Source organism: Augochlora pura, chromosome 1 (assembly GCF_028453695.1).
Source record: "Augochlora pura isolate Apur16 chromosome 1, APUR_v2.2.1, whole genome shotgun sequence".
Lineage (NCBI taxonomy): Eukaryota > Metazoa > Arthropoda > Insecta > Hymenoptera > Halictidae > Augochlora > Augochlora pura.
Genome location: NC_135772.1, coordinates 21,001,500 through 21,026,949, shown reverse-complemented (window position 1 = coordinate 21,026,949; position 25,450 = coordinate 21,001,500). Strand labels below are relative to the sequence as shown.

At 51.4% G+C, this 25,450-nt stretch overlaps 2 protein-coding genes across 2 annotated transcripts in view; one reads left to right on the top strand and one right to left on the bottom strand.

Moving 5' to 3' along the window:
- The window catches only part of Crp (transcription factor cropped), an 86,866-nt gene extending 73,212 nt beyond the window's left edge, over positions 1 to 13,654 (top strand). The window contains exons 3-6 of the mRNA XM_078179962.1: positions 11,492 to 11,642; positions 12,266 to 12,534; positions 12,614 to 13,059; positions 13,197 to 13,654. Coding sequence (XP_078036088.1) covers positions 11,492 to 11,642; positions 12,266 to 12,534; positions 12,614 to 13,059; positions 13,197 to 13,533 — 1,203 coding nt within the window. The 3' untranslated portion in view covers positions 13,534 to 13,654. The remainder of the gene's footprint in view (positions 1 to 11,491; positions 11,643 to 12,265; positions 12,535 to 12,613; positions 13,060 to 13,196) is intronic.
- Positions 8,360 to 9,934, bottom strand: LOC144470296 (delta(9)-fatty-acid desaturase fat-7-like). Its single transcript, XM_078181275.1, has 5 exons — positions 9,730 to 9,934; positions 9,515 to 9,645; positions 9,204 to 9,409; positions 8,954 to 9,139; positions 8,360 to 8,785 (listed from the first exon to the last, which is right to left on the bottom strand). Exons 1-5 carry the CDS (start codon positions 9,932 to 9,934, stop codon positions 8,500 to 8,502), a joined length of 1,014 nt encoding a protein of 337 aa, XP_078037401.1. The 3' UTR covers positions 8,360 to 8,499.
- Positions 13,655 to 25,450: the final 11,796 nt, after the last annotated feature.

Genomic DNA, 25,450 nt, shown 5'->3' with positions numbered 1-25,450 from the left:
GCTCGCTCGCTCGCTCGCGTGTATACACAGGCATGTGCGTGCGTGTACACACGCGTGCGTCGCATATTAGCTATTCGATCGAACTCGCCCCGCATATTTAATCGTTGGCGAATGTGGCCGAGCGCGTGTGGGCGTTTCATTGAACCTCCCTCCGAGAATAATGAACTTTAAGCTCCGCCGTAAACGAGCATCCTTTCCGACGCCGGCCAACAGAGTTGCGAAGGTGTATTAGCATAGTCACGGTTCGCTGGATATTACGAAATTGTCGCGCCTGCCGACAATTCGACCGATTCTGAGTCAGGGGGGGTACCTATTCCGTTTCTTTTTTTTTTCTCAATCGTTAGCGTCCGAACGAAGACTCTAGATTACGATCACGTTCTAAAAAAACAGATGTCGATTTTCGATTTTCTTCATTGCTCGAAACAGTGTGCGGCGCGAGAAGGTTTGCGCGAAACGCGACGGAACACAAAGAAGAAGGAGCAAGCGAACTTGATCCGATCGGGTAGCAGACGCGGGGCGAGGCGGAGGAGGAGGAGGAGGAGGACGCGTTCTCAGGAACAAAAAGGTTTCCCGGTTAGCGCGTGTGAATCGAGGCTGAAGGTGCACGCGCGCCGGATTCTACAAAACGCTGAAAGACGCTCGGCGGCGCTCGGAGGCGCGAGAAGCCAGGCGCGAAAGAAGAGAAACCGGCGATGGGGACGGTGCTCGTCGGGCATGGTTTGTTAGCATTCCGCGACCGTGAGGCGGTCGTCAGTCTTCCATGGAAATTATCGTCGCGCATGGGGCTCGGTGCCCTTCGTTCCCCGTCCCCCGTTCCCCGTTCCCCGTTCCCCGTTCTCCGTTCCCCGTTCACCGTTCCGTCTCGCTCCCTCCCTCTGCCTTCCACCGGCGAGCGCACCTTGAGAAAACGAGCACCGACCAATGGAATCCTCGAGTCCACAGAAGCGGCGGCGGCGGCGGCGGCCGAGAGAAAGTTACCGTGCTCGCTGCAGCAGATTCTGTTACGTTTCTGGCTCGATTCCGCCGCGATTCGACCGTGGTGCCTCCGGAGATTCGGTACCATTTTTAAATCCTCCGAGATCCGTCGCATTCGACGCGGGGAGGACCGTTCACCGCGTCCCATCTCGCAAACTAAACTCGGAAAACGACGACGTTTGAACGCGACGATATATCCAGGGGTCTCGGGAAGACGATGTAGGTCAGCCTCGCCGGTCTAAAATCGCCGAGCTGCAGTCGCCGCGAGTTTGGTACCGTTGTGAACGTACCTGCACGGCGTGTCCGCGTCTCGCTGTTCTTGTCCGACAGTCAAGGTCAGGGTCGTCTACGCGTCCAGCCGAGACTCGACTTAGCCATCGAACGGACGGACACCGCGGTGTCTCCCATAAACGGCCACGTGCCGTGCGCCGGTGGTACCGGACCTCTCGATTCACATCCGTACCATCGATAGCCGAAGTCGTTCGACTCCTGCTACCTCCCTCGTCGCTCGTCGCTCGTCGCTCGTCGCTCGTCTCGCGTCCGAATCTTCGCGTCGAAGGTCCAGGTCGCGAGCCGCCGCTACCCACCAATGTTTCCATGGCCCTTCGACGCTGCTGAGGCGGCGCGCACAATAAAACTTTTGTTAACTCGCAAACGCGGCGATCTGTTATCGATTATGCCGCTTACGATAGCGAACGCGGCGGGTAAATGGCCGATGATTCCGTTTCGCTCGAGCGTGGACGCGTTTAGCGATCTAAGAATAGAATCGTAATTGTGTCGGTTGTCGCGGAAGCTGAACCATCGTGTCTCCGCCTTCTTTGCGAAGGATAAAATGCAGGCTCCTCGAGCGCGGTTCGGCGTGAATCGTTTGACGGTATTCTTAGAGTTGGTATTGCGTGACCTTGGCCGTGGCCGTGAACCAACCCCATGAATCGCATGCAACGGCGGTCAGCCTGTCAGCTTATCGGCTCAAGCATCGAATCTGGAGCACGTTAACTAATTACCGGCTTTTCCATGGCTCCGGCTAAAGCCAGTAATTGCATGGCCGTCGTTATCAGTGTTGACTGAGTTGACTCTCCTGCGAATACAGCTCTCCCGCCGCAGTCGCCGTTGGATTCGAGCGTCGACTCTGCTCTCATCCTATCGTTCTCTCGTCGTCGTCGTCGTCGTCGTCGTCGTCGTCGTCGTCGTCGTCGTCGTCCCCTCTTACTTTTCTCGCCCGTCCAGTCTCCAAGCCCAAGACTTTGATTCGTCGCCTCTCGTTCGGATTTTCGAAAGTTCTTCAAAGTAGCAGGCGAATGAAAAGAAAGCGACGATGATTTCAAAAATAATTCCGCTATGAAAATATTGTAAATAATAGGAAGACGATCACCACGCCGATTTACCATTCATCGGACGTCGGGGATTGGGGTGCTCCCGTAGCCGGTGCAATTATAGATATCGCGCTGTATGATTCTAAGAATATTGATAATTAAAATTTATGAGAAGTTGTACGCCTCCATCGACCGGAACCACTGTAGACACTATAATCGGATCAGCGACGCAATGACTGGCTCGGTTGATATTACCCTCGCCGGGATACAGGGATTTGCTAGATGGAGACGCGGCGAGGATAGTATTATATATCGCTCGGTGCGCTGGTATGCGAGCTCGTCCGACAGTCTCTCTCTCTCTCTCTCTCTCTCTGCCCCAGCATGCTTCCAACGAAAGTTGATAAAACGATCTTCGCGTGATTATCGTCGACAAACGATCCTCTTAATCGACGACGAATGGCAATGATAAACGGAGCGACGCATCGATGCCAGCCTTCCTTTTCTGACGAAAAAGAAAAATCTCGGCGCGAGGAACGCTGAGATCCATCTAGTTTATTTATGTATTTATATACTTGGCATCGTCGGGCCGAGTCTCCCTTTAATTTTCTCCAGAAAATTTCATCGAACCGAATCAGTAGGTAGCTCCTCCTATCGAATACGATTAAAGTCCCTTCTGATAATATTACAAAATTGGCATTTAATTCTAGAGCCACCCCCTTCTATTTTTACTTGGGTGAATACAGAGTTAATTATGTCTGTAAAGAATCGAACGCCCGGAACACCCCCACGGTAACCGGTTCCACTACTTGTTTAGAGATCGCTTACCGGAACATCGTTCCATTGAAATTCGCGAGAGGAGAAACGACTTTCTATCCGCTGCTCGTCACGGTGATAACAAACGATGCGAAGTGAACACGACTTTACAACAAGATCTGCAATCTACTTATGACGGATGATGGTGAAACGCTGTATCGCGGATCTATCGAGGCGACAAAAAGATAGCGACTCGCTGTGGCTTGGCGGGTAGCGCGCCGAACGCTTCCGGGAGCCGCTGAATAATAGAAAATGATCGTTCGCGATCAATCGATCGGTCGCCGATCTCTCTCCCTCTCTCTCTCTCTCTCTCTCTCTTTCTCTCTGTTGCACCCGTGCTTGCATTCCCACGCGCATTCCTGTCGGTTGTATTTTATAGTCAACAAGCTCGCGGTCTAATGGCCGCTCGCTCGCCTAGAGTATGTTGAACCGCGGCAAACTTGTTACGCGAACGTTATGTATTTATGTTAATGAGCCCTCTAAGACGTCCAGCGGCGACACGATTCCGCGCGTAATTGCATCGGCGCGGTGCATTTCTGCGAGGCTACCCCACGCGGCTCCGAAATCCGAGGGCGACGCGTGCGACGACGAGGCCGGCCTAGCCGCGAATAAGCCTGTAGTGAAAAGTAGTTTTCAACTTTTGCTATTCACCGATCGATGGCTTCTCCGAAGAAAACTTTTTCCCTCCAAGTGCCAACTTGTGGTAATTTTACGATTCTGCCGGTTCCCGCGCATGCAAGTATAATTGAGAGTTAATCTTTAATTTGATTCTTCCGACGAGAATGCAAGATTTTTTGAGATTTTGAGGCGGCGCGACAGCGGAGGGTCGAAGAGCAAAGCGAACGGTTATCGCGACGGTTAATAGTTCGGCGGGGGGAGAGAGAGAGAGAGATTTAAACGGCGCCAGTGCAACGGCGGTTCGAATGGTCGGTATCGATTCCGGATTGTTCGCCGGATAATCGAGTTCTACGATGGGCCAAAGTGCATCGAACCGATGCAGCTCGCAAGCAGAGAGACGGCAGAGTAGGGTCGGACAAAAAGACGGTCGCGTCGATTCCGGAACGACGCCGGCTGTGTATGCACGGCTTGACAAGATATTTTGGCCATCGTCGCAGTTTCCACGTCTTTTTGGATCGGCCCGTGGCCGCTCCGCCACTCGGAAACGACTCCGCAGTCGCCGGGAGTAATGTCCTCGAGTGCACGTACGAGCGTACGCCACGCTCAGAATGCAGTTGCATAACGTTACCCCCACGGCCGCGTCTGGCCGCCGCTGCGCCGCTCACCTCGCGCCTACCGTCTCTCGCACCTACCGCTCTTTCGTCCTCTCGCTCTTTCTTGGCTTCCCTTCCCTTCCCTTCCCCTCTCTTCCCTTCTCTTCCCTTTCATTTCATTTCGTTTCGTTTCGTTTCGTTTCGTTTGGTTTCCTCATTCCCGCGTTTACGAGCCGGCTCCTCCTTTTCTACCGTTTAACAGAGTTTCCATTCTCAACGTTTGACTAGCCTCTTTCGTTGCATTCAGCTTCTCGAATCCTTTTTCTTCCCCGCCGCTTCTCAACCGATTCCTGACGCAAGATCTTCGATCGTTGTTCTCTAGTTGGTACACGTGTACGTGTACATTTATCTAAACCAATCACTGTTTAACATTAATAGATTAATCGTTTTTGCTCGGCACTCGAAAGAGGAGTCCAAGTGAAAATTTCTCGAAAACGAGCGACGAAAATCTGGATCGACCGGGAAGGTAGGAAAGAAGTCCTCTCGTAGCCGCGTTGTATGCTAAGCGGATCTGTACCTGGGCGAGGAGGTGAAACGAGAGACGTCGGAAACGGGAACCATGCGACCGTTAAGAAATTCTTCGGAAGACGACAACGACGACTTGGCTCGGTTCGCGAGATACACCGAGATGCAACGAGAAGATGTAGCACGTGTCGAAGCTTCTCCCGTTCAAGGTCACTCCCACACCCGAAATCTTCTTCCCGTTTGTCAGCAAAGCGATTCTTAACCCGACCCCCTTATTTTTCCAAGTTAACGCGTTCCTCGTTCCTTCAATTAGGGATAATACATGCGCCTACTTCGGCATAAAAAAGAGTTATACGGTCTTGGATAAATTTCCAAGCGGGCGGAATACTATACTTTGGAGCTTGGAAATAGCGTGAAATTGACGAGAGGAAGGGACGAGCATTGACATCTTTCTCGAAAAATCCGAAATCTGACGGCGATAGTTACAAGAGGTTTTCCCGGGAAACGAAACGTTTCCCGACGTATTTCTACGGTTGCAGCGACGACGCCGGGGCACGGAGCACGAGGCGTGCCGAGTTTGCGGCGTCGTCTGGCGCCGGGGCGCCTGACCGCAATGTGCCATGACAGACGAACAAATGCATGTAATTTGCAATTCTTGTTCGCTTTAATAGACCGTGCAGTGGCGAGTAAAACGTTCAGGTTATGTCAGACAACGAGATTGCGCATCGAAACGCTGGATTTTTCGACGCGAACCTCGGCCAGTCCCCCCGATCGCTTATTTAATTCTTTAATAGAAGGAAGTTAATGTCTCGCGTTCGATCAATAGAAAGTTAATTTTGCCGGAAAGTAAAGCAGTGGCGCAGGAATCGGTTACCCGGTTTCGCTGCCCCGTGTCCGAGTTCCGAATATGTATGTATTATCGAGGAGCCTCGGGCATTTTCTTGTCGTTGGCGTGTCGGAAAAATCAGGCAGGATACTACGGACAGCTGTGACCGTGAATGAATGGACTGACGACACAGCCGATCGATAAAGGCGAAAGACTAGAGGGCATAATACCGTGCAGCTGGCGATCGAAAGAAAGGAAGGAAAATTCATCACAGCCGTGAAACGTGCCCGTGGTCTGAGCTCTCCTCGTGACCCTGCCTGCTCGACTCATTTCCACGCGTACACTTAACCCGCCGTGCCGTGTATCCTTTCCCGAGCCTCTATCCTTTTCGCCGGGCCTAAAGTCGCGGCGCATAGAGTAACTCGAATCAAATTAAATGCAGTTTCTTCCACATTTAAAGGCTTTTATTACAAATAATAAAATCAGTAAAAAATGCGCACCGCATAAACACGGTGATTTTGTTTAGCCCCTCCGTAGGTAAACAACAAGCAGGGCCGATCGCGGCCGGTCGAGCACACGCGAAGAAAGCAGAGTGCGTCGCCGTTTAGCCTTTTGTGTCGAGGGCAGATGCAAAGTGTTTGCGATTTTGCACTAAGACCGGCCTCGCGTGCACGCAAACGGAATAATAAGAACCGGCGTGGCGGCCTCGCATCCGGAAAGGGCCGATCATATTATTGTCCGGACACCCTTCCACCTCCTCCTCCTCTCCCTTCGGTCTTTCTCGCGTTCGAGACACCTCCGCCTCTCTGGTTTCCTTATTCTCTTACAACGTCTTATTCCTGTCGCCGCACACCTTCGACTTCCTTCTCTTTCAGCGTGGCTCCCCCTCCTCCTCCTCCTCCTCCACCATCCTCTTCCTGCTCTGCTCGCACTCGCTCACCTCCTGCCGACACCTCCTTTTCGACCTCCTCGAATTCGTTCCCGGAGAATTTTTCTCGAGTCTTCGCGATTTACTCGTCCTTTCTCGAGACGGCTCTCTTTTGTCGTTTCATCTGGCCGGCCGGCGTCGTCGCGTCGTCGCGTCTTCGGACTTACCTTCTCGAAGTTGCTCTTTCAAGATTTTTATTTATTCGGTCTCTCTTGTGTTCCGTGCACGCGCTCCTCGAACCGCGCGAGCCGAGGCGCGCAACTTTTTAAGACAGCGCTGCACATCCACGGGAAACACGCAACCCATAAATTTCACGTTTGACCGTTTTCCAGTTTCGCCGCAAGAAATTTCCCTTCCGACTCTGCTTCTTCGCGCTTCGAGGATTACTTCTTCTCCCTGCTCTCCACTCCGCCTCTCTCTCTCTCTCTCTCTCTCTCTCTCTCTTTCTCTCTGTCACCGTCTTCTCCATATTTTTCTCTTTTTCTTGGGACATCGTTTTCCATTCCTCGCGTAATATTTCTCTTCCTGCCTGCCTACCTTGATTCAATTTCGACGGGGACGCTCTCCGCTCCGTCTTTCTCTCCTTTTTTTTTCTCTCTCGCCACTTCCCCCGTCCGTTTCCTGCAATTTCTTTTCCCACCATTTCAATCTATCTTGTTAGGTTTGACAAGTTTTTCTTGCCGTCATCTTTCCCGCAGCCTCTCGCGAACCGTCCCGGCGCGCGCTGTCCTCGCCGCGAAACACCGGCCATCTTCGATCCTCTGTCCGTCGCATTTTCTCGTCCCTTTCCCGCGGTGCTTCCTCCATTTCCTCGAACCACCAGCCAAGATTCTTCTGTTTGTTTCTGCAAAGAATTCGCGGCGCTGCACGCGATGCTTCGTGCAACTCGATCGATCGATCTTTCTCGTGTACGCTCGGGGCGGATATCGAGAGCCGTGCTTCGCGGAAGCGAGCCATTTCGGAATGAAAAATTAAGTCGTTACATTGTTAATTCGATCGGGACACTTTGCCGCGACTTACCGGAAACCCTCGAAGACGGGCGTCGAATCCGACGAGGCGACGGGGTACCGTGCTTCGACTCGCCAACACGGACAATGTTTTTTAAGTGTTTTTTTTCGAAACACTTAATAGTTTTCTCAGAGATCAAATAAATCGGCGCAAAATTGCCGCGACGGCGAACGAGGCGGAGGATGGATGCTGGCTCGCGTCGCAACGAGCTCCTACGAATTAGACTCTCGAGAGTAAAAGGGGTATTTAGTCAAGAGCAACAGCCGTGGAAAGAGCGTTTCCCGGTGCATTCTACTCTCGAGTGTAAGTTGCGCGGGTATCACCGTCGGGGCGAGACCGTTAACCCCTCGACGTCGCGACGACGGCGAGCGTTCGATGAAAAGGCAACTGTTCGCATCGAGTATCGTTACTCGGCCGAAAAGAATGTCGCAAATAGACCGCGGATCTTTCCGCGAAGCGGAAACCGATTTTTTTTTTCGTTTATTATATTCGGTTTCACTGAACGTATAATAGCTTGTTTGACGCTTCGAGCACCGCGGTCGGTCAAATATGGGTGACAATAATTTTTCAGCACTTAATTTTAGTAGGTGATCGTCGACTCCGAACTGACTAAATTCTTCTAACCTTTCGAATCTAGCCGCAGGTTACGTTACGCCGAACGCTTGGATACATTTGTTCGTTTATTCACGGGAAAAAGCCTTTAATACAAAAAGAAGGCAATGCGCGTAAGGTTCGAAAGGCATGGCCATAGCCCAGCGTGTGCGTATCCGCGAAGCGAGGAGATTTCTGTTGTTCCGCTTCGTTGTTGTCCCCCGATTACAATATTCCGCGGAGAATACAAGATTGCTGAACAAAGGAAGGGATGTGCCATGGACGAAAGTGTCGGTGGTCGGGTCCGGTTCACTCGGTGCGCGACGCGTCCTCCGAGCTCGCGTTATACTCGCTGGTTACCTTCTCGTTACCCTCGTCCCCGTGTCTCTTCCGATGCCCGTGGACGATCCTGGGCGTCGCAATTTTCAGATCGTAGACTAGGCCCATGTACGCGAACAGCTCGAGCATCTTCGCGGAGAAGCTGTACGGCGTGTCCGTCATTCGGTAGTCCCACGGGAAAGCGTGGTGGTAATTGTGGAAACCGTCGCCGAGCGTTACCAAGTTGGCTACCAGCGACTCCCCCGCTCGAACCCTCCTGAAACAAAAGGAGACTTTCGCGGCCTGGTGGTTTCTTGGCCGATCTTACCCGCGTGACTATCAACGGCGCACGGCGGGAAAACCCGAAAGCGGCCGACGATATTTTCGATCGGCGATTTCATCGTGCCGGTAATTAACACGTCGTCGTCCCGACTGTTCGACTCACGTGTCGTAAGGCTTGCTGCCGCCCAAATGGGCGAACGAATTGATGCACCACGTTGCCTGCAACAGGGTGACGTAGGGCAGCATGTAAGCCACGAAGAAACAATTCCAGAACGTTTCGCCCCAAAGGTACATGGGCACCGACATGGGGAACGCTATTCCGACCACGAGGTAAAGAGGCAGGAAGTACCTGAAACGAGACGCGTTCGAATTATTCGGTCGACAAATTCGCGTGCAAATAAGTTGGCGCGCACTTGTGCTGGAACATCAACAGCTTGTCCTTCTTCCACTCGGACCAATCCATCTCGCGTTCCTTTTGGCGCAGCAGGGGGTGCTTCTTCATCATCATCCAGCCCATGTGAGCGAAGAAGAATCCTCTGTTCGAGTTATGGGGGTCCAGGTCCGTGTCGCTGTACTTGTGGTGCATGGTGTGGTCCTTCGACCACGTGAACGCGCTATTCTAAAATTAGCATAGGGGATACTCTTCGATCGCGTTGAATTCTGGGAAACGCTTCCCCGGCCCTTTTCAAGGGCATTCGAATGGCGCGCGCGCGCGAGCGTTTACCTGGCCGGTGGCAGTCTGACCCAAGACGAGGATCGCTCTCATCAGAGGCGTCGCTTTGTATGCCCTGTGAGTGAAATACCGATGGGCGCCCAATCCTACGCCTACGATCTCGAAAATGAGCCAAAACACCGCTGGAAAGTCGAATGTTCGAATGACGGCGGAATCCGTTCAGGATTGGCTCGTTGGATATACGCGCGCTCGCTCGCGGAACTCACCCCAGAACAAAGTCGGCCATTTGGCGTGGACCAACGCGGCGTGGATGCCGATCACCCACCCAATTTGGATGAGGACGTGAAACACGACGTTCGGCCACAGCAACGAATGTTTGTAGGTGACGTCGGTGCCGTATCGCGCTCTCTCCAGAACCTCCTCGACCTCGTACGGCGCGTCTTCGTTCTCGTTGTTCGTTTCGGTGTCCATTTTCGCGAAACGATTCCTCGCTCGGCGTTCAACGACGCGCAAAGAACGCGCGGAACTCTCGATCGGTGTACGGTTTTGATTAAAATGACACGGAAGAAGCGCGCGCGATCGGTGCCGATTTCGATGTGTCCGGCGAATTAAAGGACAGGACTTCGCGATCGTTGGATCCGCGCAAATTTATATATCGCCGAAGTCGATTCCATATTCATGAATTTTATTGTTCGTCGATATCATGATTTTATACAATGCAATTAATCGAGCATTGTCGTTTTGCTCTGTTTTCGACGACCGTGGGAAATACGAGCGCGGAATACCGTGTTTGCTTCCTGTCCTAGAATTACAAAATATTCGGAGACGGTCGTAAATATTTGAATCGTCGCTTCGCATCTTCGGGGATTGAACGATTACCGGTCGTTTGTCCAAACAAAAAAACAAAAAAAAAAAATACGGTTCTCGTTATGCAACGTGGCGAGCGAAAAATACAGGAAACGTTCGGAGGTTCGCAGAGACCGCAGAGGAGTTTCTTTCCATCGCGGTTATTTTCCAGCGTGTGCTCGCAGGAAGCGGCCAAGACACTGGGGAGGCTGAAGCGCGATCATCGGTAGAGGCATCTGTTCGTCGGCCACCTGTCGGCAGGTGCAAAACGTACGGCCGGGGAGCCCGTTACCTTCGACTCGGTATCAATTGGCCCTTTTGTTTTCACCGGTGTCCCTCCACCGGTTCCCGTTTTACTACGGCGTAGTAGCACGTTCTACGCGCGACACGAGACCCAAGAAACGAGACACGGGACACGCGATAGTCGCCTCCTCCTCCCCTCTCTCTCCCTCTCTCTCTCTCTCTCTCTCTCTCTGTCTCTCGATGTTATCGACTCGGGCGCGGACCGGGGTAAAACCCTTCGGGCTCGCGCGCCGTGTAAACAGGAAGCGTCTTCGAGTTTCGGAAGCGAAGCCCCCGACACGGCTCCGCGAACAACGCGTCACCCTTCGGGTCGCCGCACCAGTCATCGACATTCTCTTCAAAAATCAACTCTCTCGATCGAGCGATTTCTATCGCTTTGCAAACGCCTACGCGCCATCATCTACGATCAACTCTCGTTCGAACTCTAATGGTTGAAAAGTTGCAACAGAATGCCACCGAGTTTCACGATCCGGTCCACTGGGCGCCGCCATTGCTCCCTTTCGGTGCCCTTCCGAAGAAAGGCGGGGCGAGGATAACAAAGAATCGTCGATTCCGTTCGTCCTGCTCTGCTCTGCTCTGCTCGAAAATCGAACGATACGAATATTGGTTAAATAGTCTTCGCGATTTACATCGAATCGATGTCGCAATGCAATTAAGGAAACGACCTGCAAGCGCGAAATTAATCTCGGAAGGCGGCTATGAATATTGATAAGCGCGCGCTTGTTCGTACCTGTGTACGATAAACGAAACACGATGCATTGACGCAACTTGTCTGATTTTGCCACGCGTTCTCCGCGTCATCGCGAAATCGCGAAATCGCGGACTGCTCTTTCGTCGACAAAGATGGTTGTTGAACGGTGGCGTGCTTTATCGTTTCAGGCTGCGATCCTTCAGCAGACCGCGGAATACATATACCAGCTGGAGCAGGAGAAGACCCAACTGTTGTCGCAGAATTGCCAATTGAAACGATTGGTGAATCAGCACGAGGGCGGGGATGTCCCGATCAAGAAACGCAAGCCGGATAATCAAGGTGAGTGTTCCGCAGTTGAAACGAGTGCGTTCTTTGTTCGTACGAACGCGCGCGCGTTCGGCAGTCGCGCGCCATTATTTAACGCGACTCTGGTCCGCGATCGACGCGATCTAGCCTCGCCTCGCCTCGCCTCGCCTCGTCTAGCCGGAGTCATCGGGGAATTTTTTAATTTGTCGACCGCGAAGATTAATATCGAAGAATCGTTCGTCATTTTCGCGAGAGTAATTACATTCTTGGAGACTGAGCATCCTGTGCCGGATATTCCGTCCGTTCCTGTCCGTTCTCCGCGCGAGAGGAAAAAAGGTGGATCGATAGCATCGAAGGCTCTCCTCCTCCTCCTAGGTTCGTCCTCTCGCGACTCGTCCTTCAATTTGCAGACCGTTTAACCGGGCCGAGAGCGAGAGTCTGTTGGGAATTATGCTCAGGATTGTTGGAAATAATATGGGTAGGTAGAGAGAGAGAGTAACTTTCGAACGACTCTCTTCCTTGAGCGCGCTCTCAAAGGCATGGAACACCTATTACACGCATGTCGCGCGTTATTGCCGAACGGCAACCTGTTTATGCGAGAAGAGGATCAACGACTTTTGGAATCGAGTGTGGTAACCGAGCGTTCCCGATTTCAGGCGGTGTCGTCGTCAGTTTGCCGATGCACGTCAGCGAGAGCGGCGACGAAGGATTGGGGAGCATGTCTCCGGAGCCGTTGTCGGTAATAACGGTGACCACGGACGGACATTCCGTGGTGAACAGCAGCGAGGTGGTGGAGCTGAGACGACAGTTGGAGAGGGAGCGGCACACGAGGCTGCACCTAGAAAAGCAGATGCGAGCCATAGAAAGTCAACTGTACCCGGACAGATTCCGGGACAGTCAGCTGATTACTTATCAGCCGCACGAGGTACCCTTTTTCTTCTCCCCTAGAGAGTGGAACCCCGCTAGGCACGGTTAACTGACACGGCGTTGTCGCGCTTGCACAGGTGATCGAGCACACGGACAACGTGATCGCCCAGGAGACGGAGGAAGCCGTCGCGGCTCTACAGGTGGTGTCCGTGGTGTCCCTGCCGCCGGTCGGTTCGACGCAGACCGTGGAGACGTCTAGTCCGGACCCGAGCTCGCCGCCTCTGTCGCCCCAGCCCGCCGACATGGTGCCCGAGGACATCAAGGAGGAGGACGTGGAGCCCGGCAGCCCCAAGATCGTCGCGTTCACCCAGAGCCAAGGGTTCGCCGCGATCGAGGAGCAAACCACCGCCGACTCGTTCTCCTCCGCGAGTCGCGTCACGTATTCGGGGGATTTCAAAGCCTCGTCGCCGCAGTACATCACCGCGAGCCCCAGCAGGCCGTTTTCTCCCGCCACGGAGCCCCAGCGGTTACCCAGCGTGCTAGAGGCGGCGATCAAAGCGGAACCCAAGGTCGAAGTAGAGAGGTACGCGCGTGCCCCTGCGTCGTCGTCCCTTTGGCCTCCCTCTCCATCTCCATCTCCCTCTCCCTCTCCCTCTCCCTCTCCCTCTCCCTCGTCCTCTCTGGTCTTCCGGATAAACTAACTAGACTGGGATTTCACAGGTTGCCCTCGCCATCCAACTCCCTGGACGACGGAACGCCGCAGGCGAGGCTGTACCTGGCCAACACCTCGCGGCAGAACCTCGAGACGATCGTGGAAGCGATACGCCACCTGGAGGGCGACCACCTGTTCAGCGACGAGCCGGCCGGTGTCCAAGACGTGCCGCTCGCGTTGACCAACAAGCAGACGGCGAACCCGTCGGGCAAGGGATCGACGTCGCCGTCCGCCTCCTCGACGTCGGCGAAGCATCGGATGCTGCAGGCCGAGTTCCTCCAGTTCCACAGGCAACAGCAGCAGACCCAGCAGAGACCGGGTGTGATCGTGGTGAAACACTCGTGATCGAGAGGCGCGTCTCGATCAGCAAACTGAACGCGCCTCCCGCAAGTGGGAAATTGGTCTCCGCTCGAGAGAGGACGATTCTCGCGAGGCGTCCGGCGGCGACCAGCGACGGCAGCGGCGGCGGCGGTGGCGGCGGCGGCTGCTGCTGCTGCGGTTGCGGCGGCCAGCGACCGGCGGTGCGACCGGCGGTGCCCCCGAACGGTGAAACGCGCCACGGAGAGACAATTTTTCCGTTGACCTCTGGTCGTCTCCACCGAGATGAGGACGCTCGGGCAAGGTCTCCTCGCGTTCGCGGACCGCCCACCGATCAGCGCCGATCGAACGCGTTCAACGAGTCTGACCGGCGTGTTTTCGTATGTTCCTACTGCCCGTTGTCCGCCTTTGTTTCGACCGAGTCGATCCGCGAGTCAAACAGATTCGTCGCCGATCGCAGCTCTGCCGATCGTTCGACGCGAAACCTCAATGAAATTGCGACGCGGATCGATCGATTAAACGCAGCGGTTATTTAACGGTGATTCGAAACGAAGGTGGGCCCGAGTCGAAGCTCTCGACGAAAGGATTCTCGCCACCGAGTTGTCGAAACGTTTCCCCCTCCCACCCAGCCTCTCACACGTCCTCCAATTCCTATTCACTATTCACCCGCTCTTGTACATACCATCGATACGTTTCCCTCTCCGTTCGTTTCCGAGGTCTTGGCTCTTCTCGCGAGAAGCAGTCTCCCCCCGAGGACCCTGCGCGTTCCCCGCGAAACAGAATCTCTCGAAGGATTCATTTTGCTGTGCCCCCCCATTCGACACCGCTCTCCCGCCCCAGCCCCAGTCCCAGGACCCCGTTTGAATCGTCTCTCGAACTTCGGCCCTTCGATCCCCAGGAAACCTCCTCGTCCTCCACCTCTACCTCCCTTCGCGAATCGAGACAGCGAAGCGGGCGTTTACTCCTCGTGTGCCACGAGGCAGGATTTTCATTTTTTTAGAACTTAATCGACTTGCTATCGTAACGATAATAATATTAATATTAACGTTAATAATATCCGTAGGTGATAAGGTCGCGTACGATGTATTCCGCCGAGGTATACACGCGTACACACGACATATACGTATATACGCTGCCGCTGAAGAATATGGGATCAAAATCGTTCCACTTGTTTCGCGAGGGAATTAAGTTATTACGCGTACGAGTACTGTACCGCGATCGCAGCGAGCGCCGAACTCTTGCTCGCGCGAACCTTTGTTCTCGAGAAGGCGAGCTCTCTAGAGCGGGGAGCATCGACTCGACAACGTCCGGATCGAGTAGCTTCGACAGACTGACGACGCAGCAAACGCGTTACCGTAGCAATTTCTGGACAGAGGAAGCCCTCGCGAGGGTCCGTTTTCTCGAAAGCAAAGATCTTGGCGGACAGGTCGCTCGCGCGACTCGCATACTCCGCGAGTTGGTGACACGCCTTCGGCTGGCAAAGAAATAATGGTAACGCTGTAAACGCTAGATATGCTAAAGGACGCGAGCGAGACCTCTTCAGTTTCATTCGTACACACTTGCGAATATTCGTTGCAACTGCACCGCGCGCGGACTTGGTGTACCGATCGAACTCGAAGGCGATAGGGACCCTGCGAAAGCGAGCGCGCCCTGTTCTCGCAGCAGCCTGGTCTCTCCCCGCATTCGAGCATTAGACGAATCTTCTGTTCGCAATCGTTTCACGGCGTTCGCGGACTCTGCAAGCGATCCCACAGTACTGAGCGGAAGTGTACGTTTATACGATCCTCCAGGTGTACGTATATGTACATATGTACAATATAACAAACGTATGCGTCTATGCACACGCGTCCATATCGTGTACGCGCGTACACGCGTATGCATACATGTGCATACTCTTCTACGTTCCTTTTTTTTACATTGTTACGAGAATTTAAAAATGAGAAAATGGAATCTATACACACTGACGACGCATCCGGGAAAGGAATTACACTTTTGACTGTAGCATTCTGTTTTTTCTCGATTCATTCGCGGTGCGTGGCACCGCGGAGCGCGACGATTCAATTGAGAGTGACAAGGGACGTTAATTGAAAAAGGAAAAGATAGAAAGCAGAAGCATTTAGCACGCGCATCGCGCCACTCTAATAACCACCGTCGAGTATCGTACGTGCACGTACGATTCGCGTCGAACGTTCATTCAGGATGCGCGCGAACAATCGGGAATTGCGTAGACGTCCTCGCGCACGCACGCGTAGAAATTCCACACCGGTTTCAAATTCAACGTCGCTCGACATGGTACGAAGGAATTTTGTTAACCCGCGACGGCTACCATGACAGAAATTATTCAAAATCGAGCGACGCGCGCGCGCGCGCCAACGACTGGGGCAACGATGACTTTTCATTTGTTCGGACCATCGGTACCAATATAAAACGCGATCCCATCGCGGAACGGTTTCTCTCGCGTATATTTCTTTGGAAACGCCCAGCGTGGTATTTCGCGACAGCCTCGGTGGGTTAAGAATCTGTGCCAAATATCGAGTATCCAGACTTTTGTTCCTTGATAGATGTAACGCCGCGATGGCGGGTCGGCGCCCCGAGCCGATCGACAGCTGCTACGAGGATCGTTCGTCCCCTACGCGATTCGTCTTCGCGTGGGCTTTTTAAACGAAACGCGACATCCGGATGTCCCACGATTTTACACAGCAGCTCTCGAAACTCCGTGTCTCGAAACGTTTAATATTTTAAACGCTAATATTTTACAAGTTTTATTGTTTTTCCGATTTTTATTGTTTTCCGATAGGGGAAACAATCTCGTTTCCTCTCCCGAGTTGTTGGTCCACGAAAATCAAAGTTTGCGTAAAGATCAGCGGTATAAGTGTTGGATTAAGCGAATCGAGAGCTAGGAGTCAAAGATTTTTTCGTGCCTTTCGAGGGGAAGAACGATCGAATCGAAATTTTGAAACCGATCGGCTGGTGAACCATCCCGTGGATGATTCGGGACGGGCTCCGATCCGTTTCTGTCGCTCTATTTCTCTCTTTCTCTCTTTTGCGTCACTCGAATCGAATTCGTTTGTTTTTTTCCGTTCGCTTTCTCATTCACCGGACGACACGAACGGACGGACGGACGGGCGGACGGAAGACGATGATCGTACCTGGCCACATCGAGTTACCTTGAAATCGCTGGGAATGGAAATTGTGGGGGATGTACGAAACTGGGGTACGATTTCGTGTACGGTGCAAGAGCGATCCGGAATCCTAATTAATAGCCGCCCGAGCGAGATGTTTCGACGACTTTCGGTGCTTTTGAGCAAAGTATTATTTAGGTTTTTAAGTATTCGCTTTGTTTCCCACGAAATGCGAGCGTAGCGAACGCTATCGGTACATCGATCGTGAAAATTTGCCTCTCGGTGATCCCGGTCGATCGTTCGAACGTTCTAGCACCGTACCAGTGGTCGAAAGCGTTCTCGGTAATTTCGACGTAACTCGAAGAAGGGACCCGGTCGACCGAATCTGTAACAGTGCCGATTCGCGATGCAGAATCTGTCCTTTGCGCAAGTGCGCGTTTGGTTCGCGCAACGATCCGCGGTGGAGCACGGGCGTCAGAGGGAATGGTCAATTTCAGGTACCTGCAACTAATTGATTTATCCGCAAGCGCTTCCATATTTTCGTCGACTTTGTCGGCTCCCAAAAAATGATCCGAGATTGATTGAAAGCGACGACCATCGGCCATCGGCCATCGGCCATCGGGGTACGCGCGTTCTTGTCGCGTAAAGCTACTCCTCCCAGCAGTTTCCGCTTTGAAGAACAGGCCTATCTTTCGGCCTCGGCGAATTTGCAGGCTCTCGTGCCATAAAACGATTGCAGCCTCTTTCTCTCGGCTGCATCGAACGTGTCGCGACGTGTTTCCGACGACGAGTACAAAACCAAATCCGCGCGGCCGTGGCCGGCCTTGTTTCTCGCGAACAACACCTACTACTCCTCTGGCTCCATTCGCGCGACGATCTGCGTCGCCCCGACGACCCGTCCGCGGGCGTGGCTTCTCCGAAGCGTCGACGGCGTCTCGAACCGGTCGATCGGCGGGCACTTGCGCGAAGGATCGTGCAAACAAAGAGTCGGCAAAGCTACAAGGAGGACGCGTAAAGACGACCGTTTCAAACGATACGAAGGCAGACCAGCTGACAAACAGGCGTATGGTTAAGCAGAATTTTAGTTAACACTTTTAGCGGTTAGATTGCGTAGGGAATTTTTAGCCGTGTACACGAGCGAACTACAAGCAAGTTATTACTATTGTCTATCGGTATGATAAATGTGAAACGCTAATCCGTAATTGTACTGTGTGTATATAATCTATTTAGCGACGTTCTACCTAAAACGACGAAATGAAAATGTTGAAAAGACGAGAGCGTTGCGATGCCGAGGGGACGGACAAAGCTTGCGAAAAAGGATAATCGACAAAAAAAAAAAAGAGATGCAATCCGCGACAAATCGATCCCGTTTTCGTGACCTCGCGCGACTGGCAAACTTTTTCTACCGAGCGTTCATAATTTTTCTACGATTTTCCAACGATTTTCCAATTCACCGTTTCGACCCGTTTTATCGATCGAGAAACCACCCGGTCTCGCGACAGGTGCGAAAACGGGATCCCCGATCCAGCGTAGCTACACAGACGATCGATATTGTCCGCGCGAGGGCGCACAAGGGCCTAACGAGACGAAACGCGAGTTTCTTCGATCGTTCTATTCTCATCGCACCCCAAACCCACACCCGCACACCCCCTACGTCCTCGAGCAACCCTCGCGACCCCGCACCTACCCCCGCGTCCGCGCCAACCTCCCCGATTTCCCTCGATTTTTCCTCGATTTTTCCTCGATTTTTCCTCGTTTCCACGCTTCGGCGATTTCTTTCTCGAATCGTATCTCCGGAACGATCCTCCCGTACGTTTTCTCCGTTCCGATCGAACCGTTGCGTGCACGCGTCTTCTTCGAGTATTTTTCTTCTGTTATCCGCGATCCGATGTCGCGATTCTTGCCACGCGATCGTATCGCGATCGTTCGATTATCGAGAAAATCCTGTCGACTGTTTTACCGTATCGGGTCCCTTGATTTCAAAGTACGTACAACAAATTATCAGACATTTCTCTACGATGCTGTAGATGCCGTATAGACTACGACGATCGCGCGCAGATCGAAGCGCGTTGCGCACGGACTCGCGCGGTTCGACCTCGATGCGTTACGTCCTGTTACTCGGATTGTATTCAGCTAATTTATAATGAACGTATCGCGGTCGAGAGACAACGTTGTCCGTGCTCAACGCTTCGGACAAGCTCCCGTCGGAACGTTGAGGACGGGGTTAAACTCGGGAGGGTCCGATGGCAAGAAATTTATCGACTAATTCAAGCGCTTCCATGGATACTTGTGGATCAGCGCGTACAATGTATACGAGAATGTGCTCGCAGGGAGATTCCGAATCGGCGCCTCTATTCGCGCGGAAATATCTCGTAGTAGCGTGTACGGAACGCGAAACGGTCTCGCTTCTGAATATCGCAACGACGATTTCGAATCGCCCTGCGGATTCAACGAAAACGCAGGATCGTCGATCCCTTTCGGACGTGGTAACCGATCACATTTTTTCCGAAATTAAAAAACCTCGTCGGAACAGTAGCGAAATTATTTTGTCCTTATCGACAGCCTTGTTTCTTTCTTTCTTTCTTCCTTTCTTTCTTTCTTTCTTTCTTTCTTTCTGTCTTTCTTTCAGTTATTCGTTCTATTCGTATTGTTTTTTGTTACCACGTGCGGATGTGTCACGAGAGAACAAGAGAAAAAAGCATAAAATAGTTAAAAAAAAAAGAAAGAGATAAGAAGGAGATAAAGAGAGAAACAACGAGAAAATGGTTATCGTATGGTGTTTCGCGACGAAGGTTCTATACACCGCGAATCGCGAATCGCGATACTCGATCGGAAAGAAGAAACTTGAGCTCCGAGATTCGCCATTTCGTGGACGTGATTATTCCGCGTGTTCGCCGAAATGGCGGAGCACGCGTCGTTTCCCCGTGGGAAAAGGGAAAGGGGGAAATGGAATAGGGAAAACCGCGAGGAAGACCGTTGTTGGCTTTCGTCGCCGCGATAACGATGCTCGATCGAGGCGAGTTTCTTTTTTATCGTTGACTATATATAAATTATATATACATACATAGAACTATATACGCGAAACAATGGCTCCTATAAATTCTTTACAATTTTCGTTAAGGGAGAGAACGAAGGAAAACTATACGGTTCATGCGCGGAATCGCGGATAGTTGCTAACGAAACGCTAATCGAGAATGACTGAGCGGATGCGTGCTGGCGAAAGCGTGTTTATGCGTGCGTGCGTGCGTGCGTGCGTGCGTGCGTGTACGTGTGGTGTCTCTGTACTTGTTCGTACTTTTATTGCGTGGAACACGGACGAAGTGTAGGGTAGATCTAACGTTTCTTTACTTTCCAACCCTCTGCGACTGTTTTTGTAAAACTCGTTTCGTTCTCGTCTCGGTACAGTAACTCGCTAATACACTTTTTTTATACCGACCACGCTTTTCTCGAGAGTAGGACAAAAATCTAGTTGCGGAGGGTCGCATGTTTCAACGCATCGTAATAGGATACTAGAGAGAGAGAGAGAGAGAGCGCTCCGTCGGTTTATTGGTATAGAAAATTTTAGTATAAAATAGGGAACGAAATGTTCAAGTGTATCCACGGAGCTAGGTCTCCTTCGGCTAAAGAAAGAAGAAAGGGAAGAAGAAGAGGAAGAAACAAAGCGTATATCTAGACTGCGGATGTTGGTGCATTTATGGGGCGTAGCAAGACAACAAATTCATAGTATTTTTACTTTATTATCACACCGCTGGGAGAGATCTCCTCGTCTCGACGGGAAGAAATTTTTCCGACGTTCGGATTCCCACGAAACGCGATCCTTCTAGAGAACGATGGGAATCCCCGTGAAATTCCGCAGTTTACTTATATCGTTGTTCGATGTTCATCGCAGAGGAAGCGTTTGTAGAATATTAAATCTATCCCGCACATCGTCTCCGACAACAAGAAAGGAAACAGAAACGACAAAGAAGAGGAAGAAGAAGAATCCTTTGAATTTTTAGGCGAGCGTGGCTGTGCGGCTAGCGAGCAACTAATGAATTAATTAAACAACTTTACTATTAAGACTAAGTCGATTTGTACTCTTTTCAAGGCAAATGGCGACTGAAAGCTACGCTCCTCGATCATTCAACGCGAACACGAATTCAAATGGAAGGGTCGACAAGAGAAAGAAGAGAGGGAGAAGAGAAGGAGAGCGCTCTATAGTTTGCGAGGACACGAAAATATTCCCCTGAGCTTTAAGGATCGAGGGAGCGGTCTATTTTTCTATGGCGCTCTGCTTTCGGTCGCCACGGGCCCGCACGAGGTGGAAGAATAAAACACTGTGTATAGAATAAGTTCGTAAGTTCGTGAAACGAAACGATAACGGGAGTATGCATGATGGGTCAGACGAATGATAGATAGAATCCGACGAATGATGGACGCGTAGCGAAAGAGGAGGTAGGGAATCACGGAATAGTCGAACGATTGAGAAAATTTCTAGCGAGCTGGTTCCGGGAAAAATCGGTCTTTTTCCGCGGAACAGAACTGAAGTAGCGTTTATCGTAGCGTTTGATCGTGTCCGCGCGCGTCTAGCTGTAATTAGCGGGTCGACAGAGACGAAAGCACCGAGCAGAGAACAAGTTCTCTTTCCTCTTGTTACGAACGCGGACTCCGCGTTGGAATCGTCGTCCGGGCAGAGATGATCCGCGAGCGCCGGAACCAGACTTCTCGAACCAATTTTTCTCCAACGACATCCAACGACGGGAACGCGACGGGAATTCTGGCCCCGAGGCCGGTCGAACGCGGAGGGGGACGCGCCTCGCACGGAGAAACGAAAAAGAAACGGGTGTTCGCGAAAGTGTTTGTCTCTCGTTCGAGAGAAACCGCGCGGGGATGGGATGGGATGGGATGGGAGGGGAAAGTCGCGAACGGGAGGACGGAGCGATCGCGGTTTGCTTTTTGCTTTTTCGAGGTGAACGGAGCAGACCGGAAAAACTTTGGAGAAAACCCGCGATACTTTGGAACGCGATCGAGCGCCGTTCGATTGGCCGGGAAGGGAGCTGCCGAGGCTGCAGCGAGACGAAAAATCGCAAGGTTTCGCGAAGGGGATGTTGTAACAGTATTATATCGATTGACGAATGCGACGCGCGCATGTGCGTCTACGTATCCGTAGGTACGATCCGCTTTTCCTGTTGTCTTTTCGATTCTATTCACTTCTCTCGGCGAGCGCGAAACTATCGACATGGCAAATATTAGTTTTTAAACGTCGAGTATAACCGAATTATTTATTGTTCGCTCCGATAGTAGCTACATATTTTTTTACGTTCGTTTGTTCGTCTGTTCGTTCGTCGGCGAGCTTTTCTCTTTCTTCTTTTTTTTTTTTTAAACAACACTGATTCGTCCGACCAAGACCTATGATCGCACCCTTGCAACAAACACGACACCGAAAGAGTTGACTTCGAGCCGCGTCCGATCGTTGGACGGAAAAAGAAAATGGACGACGGGATCATTCTCCTCGAGGAACAAGTATTATTTCTTCGTTCGATGCTCGTCAATCGTTGTCGCGTTTCTTTCGGTCGCGAGAGTCGTCTTCTTGCAAGCGTGCCCGACACATTTGCCAGCCAGCCCTCTTCTCCTCCTGTGTATTTTTTAATTATCCGTAAGCGTTTTCGTTCATGGATGGACACACACACACATCGATCGTCGTTGTCGTTTGTTAATATTTCTATATTAAATCTCAGCCTTATGATTATTTACAATGAAGCAACATACTATTCACAATAAAAAAAGGTCATACCGAGAACAGTGGACTCTTAAGTTTTTCGATTTTTTATAACACGCATTTTTGCGATCCCGCGCGGCAAGTCCGGGTCCGCGATCCGGTCTCTCGATCGTCGTCGCCGTCGCCGTCGAATTTTAAACGCGGGCGTTTAGTGCCAACGCGCAAACGTAACAATCGAATAACGACCGTTCGTCGGGCGAGACACGCGTCGCATTCGCCCGGACGAAATCAAGAGCGCCAGGGATCTTTTGTAACAATGGGAACGCCGTGGCTTGCGCGTATCTCGGACGGCCGTCGTTTCTATCGACTCGAGAAGAAATCGAAATCAGTGCTGAGATGACGACAAAATCGTTTCGGCTCAACCGGTCGTCGCTTTTCGTCCCCACCCTGCCCTTCTCTCTCTCTCTCTCTCTCTCTCTCGCTCTCTATCTCTCTCCCTCCATCTCTCTCTCTCTCGCTCTCTCTCTCTCTATCTATCAATCTATCTATCTATCTCTAAAAAAGACGGTCGAATTAAACTAAACAAAAGCAATTCGAAGGAGACGATTGCGATTTCGATTTCGTTCCGAGCTTGTTCCAAGTCTGGTTGAAATTTCTAACGCACGATTTTGATAACACGCTGTTGTTTGTAATTCCAAAGTTTTCACGGCATTTAGAGGTTTTTACGAGGGAGGGCAAGAAGGGATTTTAAAGATTTTTCACGAGGATCGGAAGGGAAGTTCCGTTTGGCGTCGACTTACCACGTGGACCGGATGTTGCGCCGAAGAGCGGCGGATTCGCGGTATTATAAGTTGCGGCGCGAGTTGTTGAAATCGTTACGAATTATCGAGATCGTTGATGCGTTGGAACGCGGTAGAAAGGGAAAGGAGGTGGAGAGTCCGACGACGGGTCTTTCGCGTTTTATACATACATGTAGAATGCGGAATCCGCGCGTCTCTCGACTATCCTAGAGAAATAGGATAGCGGGTGCATTTAACGGCCGTTTCTCCTTGTCTCCTTACCGGAACAATCCGTTCGGCCCGAGTGTTTTTTTCGATCGTTGCTCGGCCATCGCGTCGTTGTTTTTTTTTTTGTAGACATGTCCTGTGTATTTATTCGCATCCGTTCATTTCGAGCGAGCCAATCACTTCCAACGAGAGAATAACTTATTCCGGTCATCAAAGTATTAAAAGGGAGCCGTCGGGACTGTAGGAACGGCGCGAGAAATGAATTAGCAGGCGCAAGGGTATAAAGGAGGGAAGCAGGTGTATCCCGATGTCGCGCGACTCCGCCTCGATTCTAGAATCAAGCCGGATTATGTAACGAGAGCGCGCGACAGGGGCACGAACTAGGTAGTCGATTGAGAAAAAGGAAGACTGCGTGAATGGTTGTACGTGCGAACATGTATTCTAAGCGTAATTATGACGAACAAAAAAACAATGTATATCTACATACATACGTACGCATGTGCCCACACATAAATGTATGTATGTATGCATGTATATACATATACATGTATATATACAAATACAGGGCGTCCGAGTTTAATTTATAAATGACAATAGCTCGATAATTGCATAAAAAATGTATCCCACGGGAATTAAATGGCTGAAGGTGATCTAAATCCGTGTAGAGGGCAAACGTAGGTCGACTTTGTTTCCCGAAACGGAATCGTATAATTTTCAATAAAAAGATCGTTCGAACAAGAAAATATTGGGTCTCGCGTGTCAAAAAATGATTAGCTTACAGTGGCACTGACTTCGACGGATACATTTTGGAACAAGCTTGCGATATTTCTACTCGAATGTCTCCTAAACTATCGATTTGTTCGCATGCGAGACTCAACATTATTACTTTGTTCCGAACGACGGACTGAACCGACAACTATATATTCCTTTGCCCTGTACGCGTGCACTTGGAGAAAACTAATCTACGCGATTTCGTAGCCCCATCGAAACCATTTCATTTCTGCGGGCAACATCTTCTATGCAGCGTGTAACTTTCGCTTACGCGTTAAAATCGAACGCTCTGTATACGATGTGTGCGCGCGTGTGTGCGTGCGCGTGCGTGTACGTGTGCGTGTATTAAAAAGTGAATAGACGCACCACCGACTGCACCGAGAGAGAGAAAGAGAGAGAGAGAGAGAGAGAGAGAGAGAGAGAGACGGGCGTCTCGAGCGAATCCGGGAACGCAGGTTTGCCATATTGTTTTTCTTTAGTGGCGCTCCGAACTCTTCCGGGTTTGCGATTTCACGCGACGGCCCACCCGACATCGACGCGAGATATTTTTTAAATGTTTAAACGATGATGAGAATCACGAAAGAATCGCGAAATGAAATAAACGACGTTGTAGTCGATGATAACTAAAAGAAAAAAAAGAAAAAGAGAGAAGAAGATATTGGATCGGTCGAAAGGATCGACCGCGCGCGGGTGGGTCGCCTAATCGCATCGCGTCGGTCCTCGAAGAGTCGAGCCCGACTTCCTGTTCGCTCGAGACGACTTCTACCTAGCATGTAAGCCGTACTAGGTTACTATATCGGCAGATAGAAAAACGTCGCGTCGGATGAACGCGCTCGGAGCGGGTGTTTTCGTGCAAACGCAATCGCCGGGTTCGGGGTCTGGTCGTTTCCAAAGAGTCGCCGGGACCGTTCGAAACGTTCTCGGCGAGTCGATCCAACCGATGGGAGAGACGAGAGAACGGAGGCGTCGACCGTGCCCCCATTTACATATTTCGAACGATAAACGAAAACACGACGAAAAGAGTGTAACTCGCGCGCGAAACGAACGGCTTCGACTGTCGACGCGCGAACCCGGTCGGTCCCCCCTCGTCCTACCGAATATTATTATTCGAGACGACATATTCGATCTTTCCGGATAATGTATTATATTTGAGAAAATAATTTATTCTATTTAATAGCATATTATTGTATAGACGGCGATGAAACGTTGCACCGTGTCCAACAACAAAAAGAAACAGTAATGATCGTCGAGGAACGAGACGATTCCGAAGATGCGTCGAACGAGTGGGGTGGGTCGGCAACATGGAGAGAGAGAGAGAGAGAGAGAGAGAGAGAGAGAGAGAGAGA

Coding starts and splice junctions, on each gene's coding strand:
- LOC144470296 (XM_078181275.1), bottom strand. CDS start 9,934: ATGGACACCGAAACGAACAACGAGAACGAAGACGCGCCGTACGAGGTC. Junction 9,646..9,729: donor ATGGCCGACTTTGTTCTGGG/GTGAGTTCCGCG, acceptor TCGACTTTCCAG/CGGTGTTTTGGCTCATTTTC. Junction 8,786..8,953: donor GGCAGCAAGCCTTACGACAC/GTGAGTCGAACA, acceptor CTTTTGTTTCAG/GAGGGTTCGAGCGGGGGAGT.